At 44.9% G+C, this 18,003-nt stretch overlaps 1 protein-coding gene across 4 annotated transcripts in view; it reads left to right on the forward strand.

The window, feature by feature from the left end:
• Positions 1-18,003, forward strand: part of MCC (MCC regulator of WNT signaling pathway) — a 476,123-nt gene that overhangs the window by 326,915 nt on the left and 131,205 nt on the right. For all 4 annotated transcript variants that reach the window (XM_068247285.1, XM_068247291.1, XM_068247296.1 and 1 more), the window contains one exon: positions 13,700-13,842. In XM_068247285.1, coding sequence (XP_068103386.1) covers positions 13,700-13,842 — 143 coding nt within the window. The remainder of the gene's footprint in view (positions 1-13,699; positions 13,843-18,003) is intronic.

The following is an 18,003-nucleotide window of genomic DNA, read 5'->3' on the forward strand; positions in this document are numbered from 1 at the left end:
AACTGTAAACTTCCAGTTACCAATTTGTGTTTGTTTTTTTAAATAAATGTTATTATACTTACCAGATGTCTGTCTTCCATCCGTATCCGTCCCCTAAAGGAAAAGGTCATAGGTGCTTCTCTAGGACCAATCAGAGAAGCGCCTGTGACCTCTTCTGCAAAGGGGCAGGGCTATGGACAGAAGCCGGACATCCGGTAAGCATAAATAACTTTACTTAACTTTATAATCGCTCACCCCCCTGCAAAATCGCTCATAGTGGGCTCCAGCACTTCTGCTTCTGCAGTAACTGCTTTGGTCCACTCTGTATTTCATTAAGGCCCTGTCCACATCTAAAACCGCAAAACTTGTTGGAGTGATTTTCCCACGATTAACCAGGGCTGTGGAGCCGGAGTCAGAGTCGTGGAGTCGGGTAATTTTGGGTGCCCGGAGTCGGGAAAAAATGCTCCGACTCCTAATGAATTTGTAACTGTAATTAAAATAGAAAATATGATAAAATGTTCTATTTCTCAGATAATAGTCATTAAAAATAATGTATATATACAGTATATATACAGTAATAGCTGTGCTTAGTCCTCAAAAATGAAATAAACCAATCAAAATTAGTTACTTGTGCTGCTTCAATAAAGCAGTCCCCGTATTTTTAAGGTCAGATATACATATCTGATTGTGACTGTATATATGATGTGTACACAGGAATCTCTTATATATACTAAATAACATCTATGCTGTAAGAATAAAGCCTGATGTGTAGCTGTGTCACTAATAGAGATGGTCAACGAGATGGAAATAATTCTGCATTGATGCTGATTTATGCAAATGTATGCACTCCCTTTGCTGATGAAATCAAATAATTTGATATGTTGTTAAAAGTTGGTTTGGTGACTACAAATTAAGGGGTAACTGAGACGGATGAAAAGTAAAGTTTTATACATACCTGGGGCTTCCTCCAGCCCCCTTCAGGCTAATCAGTCCCTCGCTGTCCTCCACCACCCGGATCTTCTGCTATGAGTCCTGGTAATTCAGCCAGTCAGCGCTGTCCGGCCGCGTGCCGCTCCCACAGCCAGGAACATTCTGCACCTGCGCAATAGTGCTGCACAGGTGTAGTATGCTCCTGGCGGCGGAGTGTGTGCATGCGCACTACGCCCGACTGGCTCAAGTACCTGGACTCATAGCAGAAGATCCAGGTGGTGGAGGAGGACAACGAGGGACTGATTATTCTGAAGGCGGCTGGAGGAAGCCCCAGGTATGTATAAAACTTTAATTTCATCTGTCTCAGGTTTACTTTGTTACACAGTAGTACTATACTCGAATATGCACTCCCCACAGAGCTGCAGGGAATCCACTGAGAATGCTGTGCACATTGAACACAGAGGTGTTGTCTGTTTACAATCTCCTCATTCCCCTGCAGAGTACCTGCACATCACTCTTACATGTACCCACACTTACATTGCGTAGGGCCTGATAGATGTTCTTTGTTCCGGTTTGTACCTTTTACAAGTACTCTTACCAAGGACTAGTTTTAGTCTAAAGGGAATAAATATAGTAGTCTACATATCCTTCTCAGTTGGCTGATGGTGTAATGGTTAAGGGCTCTGCCTCTGACACAGGAGACCAGGGTTCGAATCTCGGCTCTGCCTGTTCAGTAAGCCAGCACTAATTCAGTAGGAGACCTTTGGCAAGTCTCCCTTACACTGCTACTGCCAATAGAGCGCGCCCTAGTGGCTGCTGCTCTGCTCTGGCGCTTTGAGTCCGCAAGGAGAAAAGCGCAATATAAATGTTATTTGTCTTGTCTTTTGTCTTCTCACTTCAGTTGTCTTGTAAAATTCCTAAGCGTTGGCAGTTAAGAGACGAATTTCATGTTACATACTTTTAATCAACAAAATTGTAATATGCAAATTAGAGGAGTCGGAGTCGAGGAGTCGGAGTCGGTGGAATCCTAAACTGAGGAGTCGGAGTCGGTGGATTTTTGGACCAACTCCACAGCCCTGCGATTAACGTGGAAAAATTACTGGACACTGCGCCGGCAAACCGCTGCCAACTGTTTAAAGGGTATGCGTCGCCCATTGACTGCATCAGCTCGGCAGCAGATCAGGCACTTCCAGTGTGATGCGTTAAAGGGGGAACCTTAACTGAGAAGAATATGGATGGTTCCTTTTTAAATAATACCAGTTGCTTGGCAGTCCAGATCTCTTTGGCTGCAGTAGTGGCTGAATCACACTCCTGAAACGGGCATGCAGCTAATCCAGTCTGACCTCAGCCAGAGCACCAGATCTGCATGCTTGTTCAGGGGCTGTCGCTAAAAGTATTAGAGGCACAGGATCAGCAGGATGGTCAGGCAACTTGTATTATTTAAAAATCCATATCCTTCTCAGTTTAGGTTCCCTTTAAGTGTGCTAGGCCCCATTGTCTTGCATTGTCGTTGCATTACCCTTCAGTAAAACAGAGTAACACAACACAGGTTTTCAATGCAAGTGTAAAAGGGGCCTTAAAGGAGTCATCAGGGATAGTTTAATAAAATAAGTGCTACTTACCAGGGGCTTCCTCCAGCCCCAAGCTCCCAGCATGTCCCTCGCCGCAGCTCTCCCCGCAGCCGTTCGCCGCAGCTCCGTCCCGGTCCCCGGCGATGACGTCAGGGCGACCTCCAGGTCAGCCTGTACTGCGCCTGCGCAGTCCGCTCTGGCCCACGTGGCGGTGATTGACAGCACCGCTCACGCAGGCGCAGTACAGGCCGACCTGGAGGTCGCCCTGACGTCATCGCCGGGGACCGGGACGGAGCTGCGGGGAGAGCTGCGGCGAGGGACATGCTGGGAGCTTGGGGCTGGAGGAAGCCCCCGGTAAGTAGCACTTATTTTATTAAATTACCCCTGATGACTCCTTTAAGGTACCCATACACTTATAGATTTTCAGTAGATTTGACCATCGGATAGACTTCTGTCAGATGCCAGTCAAGTTTAATCTGACAGGAATCTATCTGATGTTTGCCACACACTAGGAACAGATTTCCAATAGCTTTCCGGTTTAAATCTTTTTGAAAATCCATCGAAATGCATTTCTGCACTATTCGATCCAATGCATCGCTATGAGCCATTGATCTGCCGCCAGCAGCCGATCAACCTAGATTTTCTGTCCAGACGTATTGACTAAATTGATCAGAAATCGGTTGATCGATTATGCTGTCTGCTGCTTCAATTTCTAGAAGATTCGATCAGAGCCATCAAATCGGCTGTATATCGATGGCAGAAATCGACCAGTGTATGGGTACCTTTTAAAGTTGGATCCTGTGTCAGGTTTGCTTTTCTGTATTAGTCCAGGTGTTTAAAATGTGTGACTACTCTAGTCTCATAGCATCAGTACTGTAATTAAAGCTGCAAAGAAGAGACATTTGAGCACTGATCTATTTTTATTTCTTTTTATATTTCAACTGTTCTGGAATTTTCCTTTAAGGAGAAACACTGTGAAGGGCAATGAAGTGTGTGCTTCACACATTCCTGTGCTACAGATTGCATTTTTGAAAACAACGCAGTGAAACATCAATTCACACCTTGTAAAAAATGACAGCTGATGTGATGATAGTAACATCTACCAGGTGTTCCCCCTCTGATCCCCTTAGGCTGTCAGCTCAGATGGTCAGGGCCCTCTTCACTATTGTCATCCTCTTTGTATGTACAGTATTGTATTACTCATAGTTTCATATTGCCTTGGTTTATATAGCTTGTTGGTAAAGTGTTTATTTATGCAGCCCCACAGTACATGTTGATGTTTTATAAAACAATGATTCATCTGTTTCTTATCTAAATAATGTCTGTTGTGTTTTTTCATTTATAAATACACACAAGGGCGGAAATGTATCAATGTGTTTGTTTATATTTGCAGGTGTATTTTTTTATCACAGCTCAGCTTCCACTTGTGTACTCTCGGTTTTCAAAAGCTATTTCTCTGACTCCTGTAACCTTTATACACGCACTCGTGCAAAAACGAGCGCCGGGAAATTTGGGCACAGGGTGAAGCCTAAAAACTGCTCACTCTGCTCCTGCAGAAGCCCCAGCAGCATTAACCTCCTTAGCGGTAATCCAGAGTCCGGCTCAGGACGGAAATCCGCAGCTCAGAACGGTAATCCTGTGCGAGTTATATGCAGGAGCTGCTGCAGATCTCTCTGTGGTATGTTTTTTTTTCTTTTTCTTGTGTTTAGGGTCTAAAAGCTTGTGAAAAAATTGCACGGCTTTTAGACTCTAAATCTGGAAATAGTTATAACACCCAGGAGGTTAATTACTATTCCCCCTCCAGGCCGCAATGAATAGTTGGGGAAATATGTAATTTGGCTTCCAGCTATTGCTGGTGGCCGAATTACGCTGTGTTTAACCACTTGAGGACCAGAGGTTTATACCCACCTAGTGAGCAGGCCATTTTTTACAATTCTGCATGACCGCTTTATGAGCCCGTTTCCACTAGCGCCGAAACTGGGCCGAATTCGACGAGTTTCTCCGCAGGCAAACCGTGCGGGAAAACTCTGTCATAGAAAACAATGGCGCCGCCGGCCGAATCGCTTACCTTAGCGATTCGGCCAACATTGCCGATTAATGTTACCCCCTTTTCTTCTCACGAATAGAGCTTTGTTTTGGTGGTCTCTGATTGCTGCGGCAGTTGTTAGGTTTTATTATTTATTTAAAAAAAAGCAAATGTTTTTATATTTTTATCAGACAGGAAGGCCCCATTCTCAGTACATGTGGTTTTGTGGCATTTTCTAGATCATGCTAAAACGCTTTAGCACTGGCAGCCCATGTGCATCAGTGAGATTCTTCATGTTTAATAAACTGGCATATTTTTCCCCTTAGACAATGCGTGGAAGTGATATTTTTTTAATGCAAATTAATGTAACTTATGCCTGGGACCCACATGCTGCATTTTTGCCAGTGTTCTGGCCAGCATTTGGTCTTGAGATGAGAATCCCAGCAAAATTGTTTGCAGTCATCTTGCTGCAATTCTCATTCGAGTAAATGAGAGGGTGTTTTTCAAAACCAAAAGGCTGCAAGTGGGTCCCAGGTCTTGTCAGAAGCTGCTATTGCGAAGATGCGCAAATGCATGCATTACATTGTGTGAACGGAGCTGAATAAAAGCAGAAGCTCACACCAGTAAAAAGTGACCTTTGAAACATCTTATTTTCTTAGGTGCGCTGTCGGAGCAGTGGGAAGCAGGCTGCACTTTAATATTCAATACGTGACAGGTGCTCCTGTTTCATGATGTGTGAAATCTCCTCCATAGCATGTAGAGGTGTTAAATAAGTATATAATCAAATTTCAATTTTGAATAGTCTAGTTTATGAAATGCAGCGAAAGCTACGGAAGCTCGTATTTTCTTCTTGGCCGCTGGCGCTGCTAGATTTTCATGATTTTTTTTTGTATTTTATTCAAGTCAGTCTTCCATATGATTGTAGCATTGGCGCTTATTCCCATGAACGTCTGACAGGAGAGGGAATCGCTGTCTGCCACAGTGCATGGGGATATCTCAGCATGAATAGCACCATAACCTGTTCAGCAACATGCAGGCAGTTCCATTGATTGGAGGTGGCATAGTCAGTGGATCATACTTTTTATAGATCTCTAGTTCATATTACAGTGGTGTGAAAAACGATTTGCCCCCTTCCTGATTTCTTATTCTTTTGCATATTTGTCACACTTAAATGTTTCTGCTCATCAAAAACCGTTAACTATTAGTCAAAGATAACATAATTGAACACAAAATGCAGTTTTAAATGATGGTTTTTATTATTTAGTGAGAACAAAACTCCAAATCTACATGGCCCTGTGTGAAAAAGTGATTACCCCCCCTTGTTTAAAAATAACCTAACTGTGGTTTATCACACCTGAGTTGAATTTCTGTAGTCACCCCCAGGCCTGGTTACTGCCACAGCTGTTTCAATCAAGAAATCACTTAAATAGGAGCTATCTGACACGTAGAAGTAGACCAAAAGCACCTCAAAAGCTAGACATCATGCAAAGATCCAAAGAAATTCAGGAACAAATGAGAACAAAAGTGCTGTAATTGAGATCCATCAGTCTGGTAAAGGTTATAAAGCCATTTCTAAAGCTTTGGGACTCCAGCGAACCACAGTGAGAGCCATTATCCACAAATGGCAAAAACATGGAACAGTGATGAACCTTCCCAGGAGTGGCCAGCCGACCAAAATTACCCCAAGAGCGCAGAGAAAACTCATCCAAGAGGCCACAAAAGACCCCAGGACAACATCTAAAGAACTGCAGGCCTCACTTGCCTCAATTAAGGTCAGTGTTCACAACTCCACCATAAGAAAGAGACTGGGCAAAAATGGCCTTCATGGCTGATATCCAAGGCGCAAACCACTTTTAAGCAAAAAGAACATTAAGGCTCGTCTCAATTTTGCTAAAAAACATCTCAATGATTGCCAAGACTTTTGGGAAAATACCTTGTGGACCGACGAGACAAAAGTTGAACTTTTTGGAAGATGCGTGTCTCGTTACATCTGGCGTAGAAGTAACACAGCATTTCAGCAAAAGAACATCATACCAACAGTAAAATATGGTGGTGGTAGTGTGATGGTCTGGGGTTGTTTTGCTGCTTCAGGACCTGGAAGGCTTGCTGTGATAGATGGAACCATGAAACCAAAAAGTCCTGAAGGAGAATGTCCGGCCATCTGTTCGTCAACTCAAGCTGAAGCGATCTTGGTTGCTGCAGCAGAACAATGACCCAAAACACACCAGCAAATCCACCTCTGAATGGCTGAAGAAAAACAAAATGAAGACACTGGAGTGGCCTAGTCAAAGTCCTGACCTGAATCCTATTGAGATGTTGTGGCATGACCTTAAAAGGCGGTTCATGCTAGAAAACCCTCAAAGCTGAATTACAACAATTCTGCAAAGATGAGTGGGACAAATTTCCTCCAGAGCGATGTAAAAGACTCGTTGCAAGTTATCGCAAACGCTTGATTGTAGTTATTGCTGCTAAGGGTGGCCCAACCCGTTATTAGGTTCAGCGGGTAATTTCTTTTTCACACAGGGCCATGTAGGTTTTGAGTTGTTGTTTTTCTCACTAAATAATAAAAACCATCATTTAAAACTGCATTTTGTGTTCAATTATGTTATCTTTGACTAATAGTTAACAGTTTTTGATGAGCAGAAACATTTAAGTGTGACAAACATGCAAAAGAATAAGAAATCAGGAAGGGGGCAAATAGTTTTTCACATCACTGTATATGCTAGGACACCGTCTGCCTGGAGTTTGTATGTTCTCCTTGTGTTAACGCAGGCAGGACCGATTTAACGCGCATGGTGCCCCGTGGAAAAGGTAACCTGGGGCACCACACCACCTCCAAGTCAGCCACCAGGGACCCAATCTGGCCTGCCTCACGTCCACCCGCATTCATTTGAATTGTACAGCATTGGAGTGCTGCAGGGGCCTGACAGCTGCTGGGTCCACTTGCTTTGCTGGAACTCCAGGCGCTCATTGGCTAGGAGCAGTCACCTGGTATGCGCAGTAAGCGATGCAAGGGATTGCGGGGGCTGTAGTGTGGACGTGTGTGGCCTCCACATCCTCTACGGAATGATTCAATGTTGTGCAGCCAGCCACATATGCAGGAGCCCCGGAGCAGTCGGAGAGACCACCTGGAGTTCCATCAGTGCAAGGTGGCCCGGCAGCTGAGGGGGGCCCTGGGGCATTTGCCCCCTTTGCCTCAGTGGCAGCGCCAGCCTTGTATGTACGTGGGGCTCATTTGGATTGTTCTATTTCCTCCCACTTTCCAAAAGCCGTGCAGGGAAGTCAATTGGACTTGGATTACGATAGACGTATGACACGATAGGAATAAGCTAGTGGTGACAAGATTACATACTGTGTAAAGTGCTGTGGCAGCTATCAATGCTATACACATAATAAAATGGTAAAGCTGGTTGGTGCCCTATCCCTGGTTGCTAGGCAGAATAACCTTAAAATGCTGTGTTCCCATTGATGCTAATGAAGGTTACTAGGGTCTCACCCTACACATTTGGCTATAAGAATAGGCTTCTGTTACCCTGTTTAACAGCACAAGGTCATCCTCCAATCACTAGTGATTGATCGCAGAGCTTGTGGGTAATGGAAGTAAATGTGACACTGAGAATTTCCTAGCAATGAATAACTGCAGCACGGTGTCATGGTTCACGTGCCCCAGTGACCCAAACAGCAAGTTCCACATTGTTTACATTACTGACACTTAATTGTGGGAAAATGATATGGGAATTTTTATACTGCAAATGCATGACTGAAATGTGCCCTTGTCTGTCAGCCGTGAAAAGCTGAAGAAATGTTTAGTTTCAAAGATGAGGCTCCACAATAAAGCATTGTACACACGGGGAGGAAATATCACTACATACACACCAGAAACAAGCATGCAGCTAATCTTGTCAGATTTAACAATAATGGCAGAAACACCTGATCTGCTGCATGCTTGTTCAGGGTCTATGGTTAGAAGTATTATGCTGGGTACACACGTGCGATAGACGGATCAGATAGATAAAATCCATCATGTCCGATATTGCTCCTGATCGTTTCTGCGCTCGATTTCTCATAGGGGTAAATGGAAAAAAATAAGAAAAACGAAGATAAGTTAATCGAGCGCAGAATCGAGTGCGGAATCGTGCCGAAAAAATGATTGGGTTGCAAAATCGCACAAAAGAACGTTACGTGTGTACCCAGCATAAGGAGCAAAGCATAGGCAGGGCGGCCAGGCAATTTGCACAACTTAAAATAAAATGTCTGCCTCCATATTCCTCTCACGTCAGGTGTACTTTAAGATAAACACCCCACAAAAATGCTACTTGCAACCTGTACAGAATGTGCCTATTTAAAACAAGCTCATTTGAAAGCACAGGATGTGAAAGAGAGTCTGAATCCAGTAAAATTACCTTTTTTATTTCCCATTCCTCTTCAGCATTAACATTAAAGATGGTTCGCCACTTCCTGCGGCAGAACGATGTAGTTAACCTACCGAAATCCCGGGGCAAAATTCTACGACTTTCCAAGTCATAGACTTTGCTGCCTGCGGGAGGCAGAGCTGAGTGCTGTAGCTCTGCTTCCAGTACAATCAATCTCCGCCTCTCGCCGCCCCCTCAGTGAATGAAGACGAGAGGGGCAGGGAGAGGTGGAGATCAGCAGAGATTGACTGCACTGAAGGCAGAGCTACTGCGCTCAGCTCTGCCTTTTCCAGGAAGTAACGGAGGATTTTGCCCCAGGGATTTCGGGGGGTTAAATACATCATTGTGTCGCGAAAGTGCGGCGAATCATCTTTGATGTTAATGCTGAAGAGGAATAAGAAATAAAAAAAGGTAATTTTACTGGCTTCAGACTCTCTTCAACAATATGTCTGCTACCATGAAAGTAGGAAGTAGAAATAGTGCAAATTTATTGCAGGATTTGTATCAACTGTAAAAAAAAAAAAGTAATGTTTTTCTTTAAAGGTTATTATGCCGATGCTTATCTTTTAGAGCATAGGGGAAGTTCTGAGTTCAGGTCTGCTTTAACGGCAAGGAGACAAACTTGGTGAAGAAAGGGGAAGGAGGTTTTAATTCTTGACTTGGGAGCTTTACAAAGTTAGAAATAGTTTAAAAAGTGAAGGTTAAAGTGGATCCGAGATAAACTTTTACTCCTTGCATAATTGTGTTCCTTTCATATAGTTTATAGGAAATTTCTCAAGCCAAATACTTTTTTGTTTTGATGTAATACTCTAATTCCTGATAAACTAAACAAGCCTCGCCCACAGCTCCTTTTGTGCGTTGGCACTGTAGCAAGGGCTTATGGGAGCTCAGTATGGGCAGGAGGAGGAGGTTACTAGCCATTGATTTCAGAGACCGAGGGGAGGAGGAGAGGGGACTGAATTTACACACAGGCAAGCTGATGGCATCTCCAGCCCTCAGCCTGTGACAATGTGACAAACAGAAAATGGCTGCCCTCATTGTATCACAGGAATAAATAATCATAAACTTTTGAAGCGGTTTGCAGCGTAAACGATTTAAACTTTAGATAAGATATATAGACAAGTTACTTGTTCTAGTTAGTTTTTCATCTCGGGATCCACTTTAATTTTGGGCAGGGGGAGTTGGGTCTGTTAGAGATCGGCATTAGACAAGGGTTTAAGGTTTTGTATTTGAGGGAGGGAGGGGCTGTTTGGGTTTGTCATATTATTAGGGGTTAGGCAGGGGAGGATTAGTGATAAGCAATGTGAAAGGTTGCTGAAGTTTCAGGGTTTTTGCAGGTGCCTCAAAATTGCCTTTTGATGAAACCGTAAACACCTGGGAATATCAAGTGCTAAAACCATGCATACACACGCAGTGGCGGCGCCACACTGGGGCTTACCCAGGCTTCAGCCCCAGCTGGCAACTTGTCAGTCCCCCCTAAAGCCCCCCGCAGGCCACGGCAAGTCTGTACTCGCGGTACAGAAGAAAGAGGAGTAGGAGGACTGAAGGAGGCAGTGGGCTGGCCTGCTGGCTGTCAGTTCAAACGTCACGTAACCCCGCCCGGGTAATAGAGATGCACGCAGCCAGCCAGGCACAGAGCGCCCCGCAAGGGAGCGTTCCTGGCAGTTACATTTGTGTCACGTGACGACTTCTGTCATGTGCGACACACGCAGTGTGCAGCATGCTCGCCTCAACTCAGTTGCCTGATCCGCCCGCCCAGCCTCAGAGAGGCTTGCCGCTTTGCGGACGACGCAGTGAGTTGAGCAGCAGCAGGCAGCACCGGGAGACTCTGCAGCCAGGGAACCTCACGGTCGGACCAGACCAGAATGTGTCAGTCACACCTCACTACTAGTGAGAGTGACTCGCACTCACGGACAGCGCACGTGGCACACTATGTCCGAGGCGAGGAGGAGCACAGACAGCCATTGACAGCCGCTCAGCAATAGCAGGGCAGGAGCCAGGAGGACTTGAGGTGGGTGGGCAGCCAAGTTTTTTACATGTGATGCTGGCACCAATTAGGCCTGAGCTTCCCTGGTGCCCCCAGCCCACCACCACATGCCAGCCAGGCCTGCATGAGACCATCAGCCCAGCCCACCACCAGCCAGGCCTCAACTGCCCTGGGACCCCCAGCCCTCCACCACAACCCAGGCCTGAGCTGCCCTGGGACACCCAGCCCACCACCACCAGCCAGGCCTGAGCCTGAGGTCTCCAGCCCACCACCACCCAGGCCTGAGCTGCCCTTGGGCCCCCAGCCCACCACCACCAGCCTGACTACATACTGGGGACATCTATACACCTGGCTACCTATACTGGGGACACTGGCTGCCTGTCATGATGTACATTAACTGGTGAAACGTTGTCTCTCATTACATGCATTTACTGGGAGAACACTGTCTGTCGTCATGTGCATTTACTGGTGAAAGGCTGTCTGTCATTACAAGCATTTTACTGGTGAAAAGCTGTCTCTTATGTGCATTTACTGGTGAAAGGCTGTCTCTTATGTGCATTTACTGGTCAAAGGCTGTCTCTCATTATGTGCAATTACTGGTGAAGGGCCGTCTCTCATTACATGCAATTACTGAGGAAACGCTGTCTGTCATTATGTGCTGTCTGTCATTATGTGCATTTACTTCATTATTTTTTTATGTAACTACATTAGCTGGTACAACTACATTAGTTAGCCCCGCTCACACAACGTCATGACCACACCCATTTTTTGCTGCGCCAATTCCCCTCCATGAGCCCCGCCTGCCAACCCTTGTGCCCCCTTTGAGCCCCCCAAAAATCTGAAGCTGGAGCCGCTGCTGTACACACCTATACTGTCCATTCTAATTTTATCTAGCGCTAACTGATTATCCTGCTTAAAAGCAGTACATTTTGTTGGTCTGACAGATCAAATCTGAGTGTGGGGGGTGTTTAACATTGGAGGAAACTATAATGCTATCCTCTGTGGTATTGACTTATTGTGTTAATTTTTCTGAATTAAAAGCAGATAACTGTTCTTTCAAGAATCATCATAGCAGAAACCTTAAACAGACATGTTCACAGTTTGGGCTTGTGTAAAACAGTCATTTGTTTTCATAGCCTTAAGAAAGAAAGTATGACATCGATTACAGCATCAAACAACAATGTACATGTGTTCTGTGGTCACTAAAAATGGCTCTTAATGAGGATGAGCTGGAGGGCTGGAATCTGGGGCAGCTTTTGGAAATTAGACATGAAAGTTAAACATGATCAAATAGTAGCAAAATGAAAACAGTTGTATGTTATACATTCTGTCCTAACAGTCCTATGTCTCCAGGCTATATATACTTTATTTCTGTGTTGTTTTTCAGTGGTTATTGTATAGTGGCTAATATTGTGTATTTATAGAACACTGACTATTTCACAGCACTTTTCAGAAGCCATAGTCCTGTCACTAATTCTCCAGCAGGAGCTCATATCGTCATCCCTAACGGGCAAAATTTAGTATCCCTAATGTAAAAGTAACCCTGTAGTGCAGGGGTCCCCAAACGTTTTGGTTCAAGGGCCGGGTCAACATACTTCATACTGCTGGGGGGCTGGAGTATACATAAAATGAGGTAGAAGTCTTTGCAGGCCAGACAGTGAAGCATACCCAGGTGACAACCTGCAGTCCAATTGGACAACAGTGTCACCTGATGTGGAATTTGATTGGAAACCAGCGAATTACTGCTTTCTGGCTTCCATATGGATGGGTGGTGCCAGCACTGCTATTCTATATGCGGACCACCAATATTTAAAGATTTAGCCACATCTATAAGTAATACATTTTCTGTGTGGGGGGCCAGTAAAAAAGCCTCAGGGGGCCACATTCGGCCCACGGGCCTTAGTTTGAGGACCACTGCTGTAGTGGGTTGCTGACACTCTATCTGTATTGCTGCCACCTACTTTAAAGGGAACCTGTAGCGAGAAGTATATGGAGGCTGCCATTTTTTGCATTAGAGGCTGAGAATCAGCAGGACTGCCAGGCAACTGAGAGAGAATCTGTTAGCTGCCCATACACCGCAGGCTGATTCCTGATGGTTTTCTTGATAATCGGCCTGGTGATGTCGCATCCATCGTCTTGCCACCCCTACGCTGTGCCCCCCTTCCCCGTTGCAGTATACTTTACTGTCTGTGTCCCCCGCAATCCGCATACATGTGCCCCACGTGGTTTCCAGAGTAGCGTGGACACGTGTGACGTCACATATGCGCACATGTATACGCCGGCAACCACATGGTTGGCTGATTGCAGACGGAGCCCAGAGCCAACGGCGGACACGGCCATGTAACGTATGCTGCACCCGGCGGGGGAGTGCGCATTTTACATTAAGGGGGATCGCCCTGGGGGTTTCATAGTGTTCATCGCTCATCCCAGTATTGCTCGCTGTTACTGTTGTGCACCCAATCGACCACGGAGGTCCGACATCTTGCAGCATGTCCGATCGATACATGCAACCAATTTTGGCCCGAAATTGGTCACATCACTAATCGGGCATGCTTTTGGTGTCACTGATTTACTTTGCGATTTCGATAATTATCGAATAGGATGGTTGATCGGCCACCAAGTCAATAGATATATGGCCACCTTTAAGAGAAAAATAGTAGTGCTGTCTGATAGATTAGCAGTGATTTGATTTGTCTGTATGAAAGCTATGAAGCAGCCTATAAAGTGAGCTGTGTGCATCTCCACAAGCTGCTGTGAAGCATGATATCTGATATGTGTTGTCTCTCCTCTGCAGGGAGGAAGATGAGTATTCAGAGCTGCGCTCAGAACACAGCCATAGCCAGCTCGAAGCCAATGACGATTCCCGCAGCATGGACCAAGACCAGACCTCTGTCTCTGTACAAGAGAATCAGTCCACAATGGTTACTGTTGATATGGGTGAGTGTATGACACCAGATCATGACAAGAATATCAGCCACTCAGAAAGACATTTATTGGTCTAATTGTAAACAACTCATGTATGTGCAGTTGTAAAATCATGCAGAAATCTGAGTTCTTAAGATGCTCAATATCTCTTGATTAATGTGATGTTTTGTGTGATATGCAGCTTTAAAGTGAACCCAAGGTTAGAGTGATATGGAGGCTGCCATATGTGTTTCCTTTTAATCAATACTAGTTGCCTGGCTGTCCTGTTGATCCTCTGCCTCTTTTAGCCATAGACCCTGAACAAGCATGCAGCAGATCAGATGTTTCTGACATTGTCAGATCTGACAAGATTAGCTGCATGCTTGTTTCTGGTATACTTCAGACACTACTGCAGCCAAATAGACCAGAAGGGCTGCCAGGCAATTGGTATTGTTTAAAAGGAAACATACGGCAGCCTCACAGTTAGGAAAAGTGGAGAGTGAGATGTCCCATTCACCAAGCAGCTGCGGTTTGGGTCCTCCTTGCACTGTACTGACACACAAGGCTGTACTACACCTGATTTTCCAGTAGTTGGCATGTGTAAACATATCAGTGTTTGGTTTAATTTCAGACTGTAGGGTGCAGGATGTGACATTTGGATTCTCTTCTGCCGCAAAGAGGCCTAATAATAAGACAGCCCGTATATAGAGGAGCAATATTTACAGTCAAAAGGCTAAAATGAATGTGTCTTTCCTTCCATCTGGCCACTTAGAGAGCACTACCAGCAAGGATGCTTCGAGTACTCTGGCATTGTATCAGTCCTTTTCATTTTAGTCACATTTCATAATAAATGAGCAATTTTCCTACAAGAATGTAAACAGGTTTATCTGATAATTGATTTAGAACACTGTTTTGTCTGGTCACTATGGTGTAATCATGTCACACTATTGCTTTCTATTGCCATACACCCATCTGGCTAAGGCGGCCGGTAACCACCTCCTCAGCCGATGCTCAGGCATGTATACGGCGGCCGCCGACCCCTAACCCGTGATCAACTCACCCCTGCAGCGGCCAAAGACATTTTCTGTGCCGCTCTCTTGTGTGACGACCCACAAGGTGCTCAGTCATCCCTCCTCCTCTGCATAGCAACAGAACGTGTCGTCGGCTACGTACCTGACACACGTCTGTACAGGCCGTGGCCGGCCAGCAATGTAGCCCTAGGGCAGTGATGGCTAACCTTGGCACTCCAGCTGTGGTGGAACTACAAGTCCCATGAGGCATTGCAATACTCTGACAGCTCTAAGCATAACTCGGGGAGGCAGAGGCATGATGGAATTTGTAGTTTTGTCACAGCTGAAGTGCCAGAATAAGCCGTCACTGCCCTAGGGTATTGGGTTCCGATCTCCGATGGCCAAAATAAGTCAAGCGGTATGTACCCATCTTAACCTGATTATGACCTGCTAATAAGAAAAGGCATACACAGGTCGAAATTTCTCATTGATATCCGGCCGAATTGATCGTTTAATGGAATCTGCTAGAAATCGGCCCCGCAAACAACTCCCAATCAGTTCTCAGCCAAAATTGATTGTTTTGGTCTATTACCCCAGATGGAAGATTTCTCTTCATTGGTGATGGGATTAGGGAGGGCGTCACTAGTGATGTTTGATTTCACACAGAGCAAGTACGCAGTGAAGCTTACACTCTCCTGTCCAATGGCGCCTCCTCTCATGTCTTCTCTCCAATGCCAGGGCTTCTCCTTATCTCTTCACTCCCTGGGTGCCCATTTCATATCACAAATGCTAGAGACCTCTAGTGGTCACTTAAGATTTGTGCCACGGAGCTCCTAGTGTTGGCCTCAGGACACACAGCTCCCTGGGAGAGAAGACACAGCCTGCAGTGGAGAGAGGGCACGGGAGGAAGTGCCAGCGCCCAGGTGAAGCTGGCATTTGAATTTGCCAGTAACTCTCGAGTGATGTCACGTGATGGGAAACCCATATGCAGAAAATGTATCACCTGGAATTGCACAGGGCCCACTGTCTCTTACAGTCAGCACTTGATGGTGGCGAATGTGTGGGAGTTGGAGGTCTTTAACAGATTTTACAATTAGGTGCACATTTTAAAAAGCTTTGAAAAGTTTAATGGACAATATTACAATAACTATTATGCCTTATTCACACTATATGCCTATGTGTATATCAATGTGTTTTTTGACAGGCAGGCAAACAGGAAACTCTCAAAACCTTCTGTGAAAGAGAATCTCAAGTACATGCAAAATGGCATTGCAAAGCGTTTCTGAGCGCAACGCATGGAATTAAATGCAACAATCCATTATGAAATTGTGTTCTAACACAATGCACAAATGTGAAAGAGGGACAATAGAGAACTACTTTTCTAATGTCCTTACGGATCGCAGACCATACCCATTGCTGAAAAGCGGACAACACCTATAGTGTAAACGAGGCCTTCCTTCAGCCACTGGCAGCTGATCTGTCCCTTGCTGCCGCTCCCGTGTTCCAGGGTCCCCTATGTTGCAGATGGCGACTTTGCCTGGTGGGCATCTTCTGCACTTGCACAAGCGTGCGGTCGCAACGCTCACGATCGTGCTTGCGTGGCCTTTAGCGTTCTGCTGGAGGAAGCCACAGGTAAGTATAGCCGTACTGCATCCAGAAACGATTTTCATTAAAGCCCATCTAGGGTAATTGTTACACATCAAGGCGTTATTTACAGAATTGTCAGCCTCATTGTGTCCTTGAATAAACTGTGTATGATATGGCCACCACCTCAGTGCAGGGGGCATTATACTGTGTAAGATCCTTTCCCTTGCCTTTGTCAAATGTTTCTGCTAAATATGCCAAAATAGTCTTGTCACCCACTAACTTATTACCTAACAAGATTGTTGCCATTTTTGTCACCATATATTGACTTTTCCAACCAGCTGTACATATCTTTCCACTGTGGTAAGAGTGTTTGTATTTTTAGCTTAATATAAAACGTAACTTCGAGCATATGCTCATGCTTTTTACATTAAAATCACATATTGAATTGTTTTTCACTTTGTATCTGGACTGTGAGAGGAACTTGGTCTTCTAGGAATATTATTCCCCCAAGAATAGGCAGAAAGCTGTCCTTGGTTCTGATGCCTTTTCATTTTTCACGATACATTGTTCTATTGTTTTAGGGTTCTTTATAGCTGCCATGCTTTTTTTATTTATAGTTTAAACTAAACAGCTAACATGCCTAGTTGAAACTGATTAGTGCCATCTGTGTTTCCTCAGAATAGTGTCTTATTTTGGGCAGTTAGGGATGGTTCACACCGCAGGTGATTCCATAGCAATTTCTGGTCACCGTCAATCGGCAAATCACTAGCACAGTGTCTCCTTATGGGAGCATTCACGGTGCAGCATTAAGCAATCATGAAAAATTGTGGCAAAATCTGGGAAAAAATCGCGATTGCAACTTTTCAGCGATTTTCGGTGTGACATAGCCCTTTGGCTACTTTACTCACTTCAGCTTGCAGGCTGTTTCCATCTTAAGGATTGCAAACACTTTTTTCACATTTTGGTGCGCCTCCCATTTATTCACCAATAATTTTATCACTACTTATCACACCTAAATGATTCATTTCTTATCACACCTAAATGATTCATTTCTTATTTTTCGCCACAAACCAAGCCTTTTTGTGTGATATTTGCTTTCAGTAATTTCTTTATTTTCTATGCATTTTAAAGGGGAAAACTGAACAAATACACTATTTCACAAATTCCATTCCCTACAGTTTAAAATGAACAATCCACAGGGAAGTCAGCGAGCAGTCATTCGTTGGCTTCCAATCAAATTCTGCATTGGGTGACACTGCTGTCCAATTGGACGACAGCTTGCTCCCTGAGTATGCTTCATCTGCACATGCTGGATTGGGGGCAAAATACCGGTATCTGCTTTGGTTAAATGGGAGACAAAAGGGCTGCACATGTTTACACTACTAGGTTCAATGTAATGTTTTCAACATCCTATTATGTCTACTCCGGCCCCCCGCATTAGTTTGAAGTATGTTGACCAGGCCCTTGACCATAAAAGTTTGTGGACCCCTGATTTAAGTCATTGTCCTGTCTTTAGTTCCTGTGAAGAGCTGTCCACATGGTGAGCCATGGTGATAGCTTTCTGTCTACAAGAACATTTTATCTTGTACCCTTTTTC

Source organism: Hyperolius riggenbachi, chromosome 1, assembly GCF_040937935.1.
Source record: "Hyperolius riggenbachi isolate aHypRig1 chromosome 1, aHypRig1.pri, whole genome shotgun sequence".
Lineage (NCBI taxonomy): Eukaryota > Metazoa > Chordata > Amphibia > Anura > Hyperoliidae > Hyperolius > Hyperolius riggenbachi.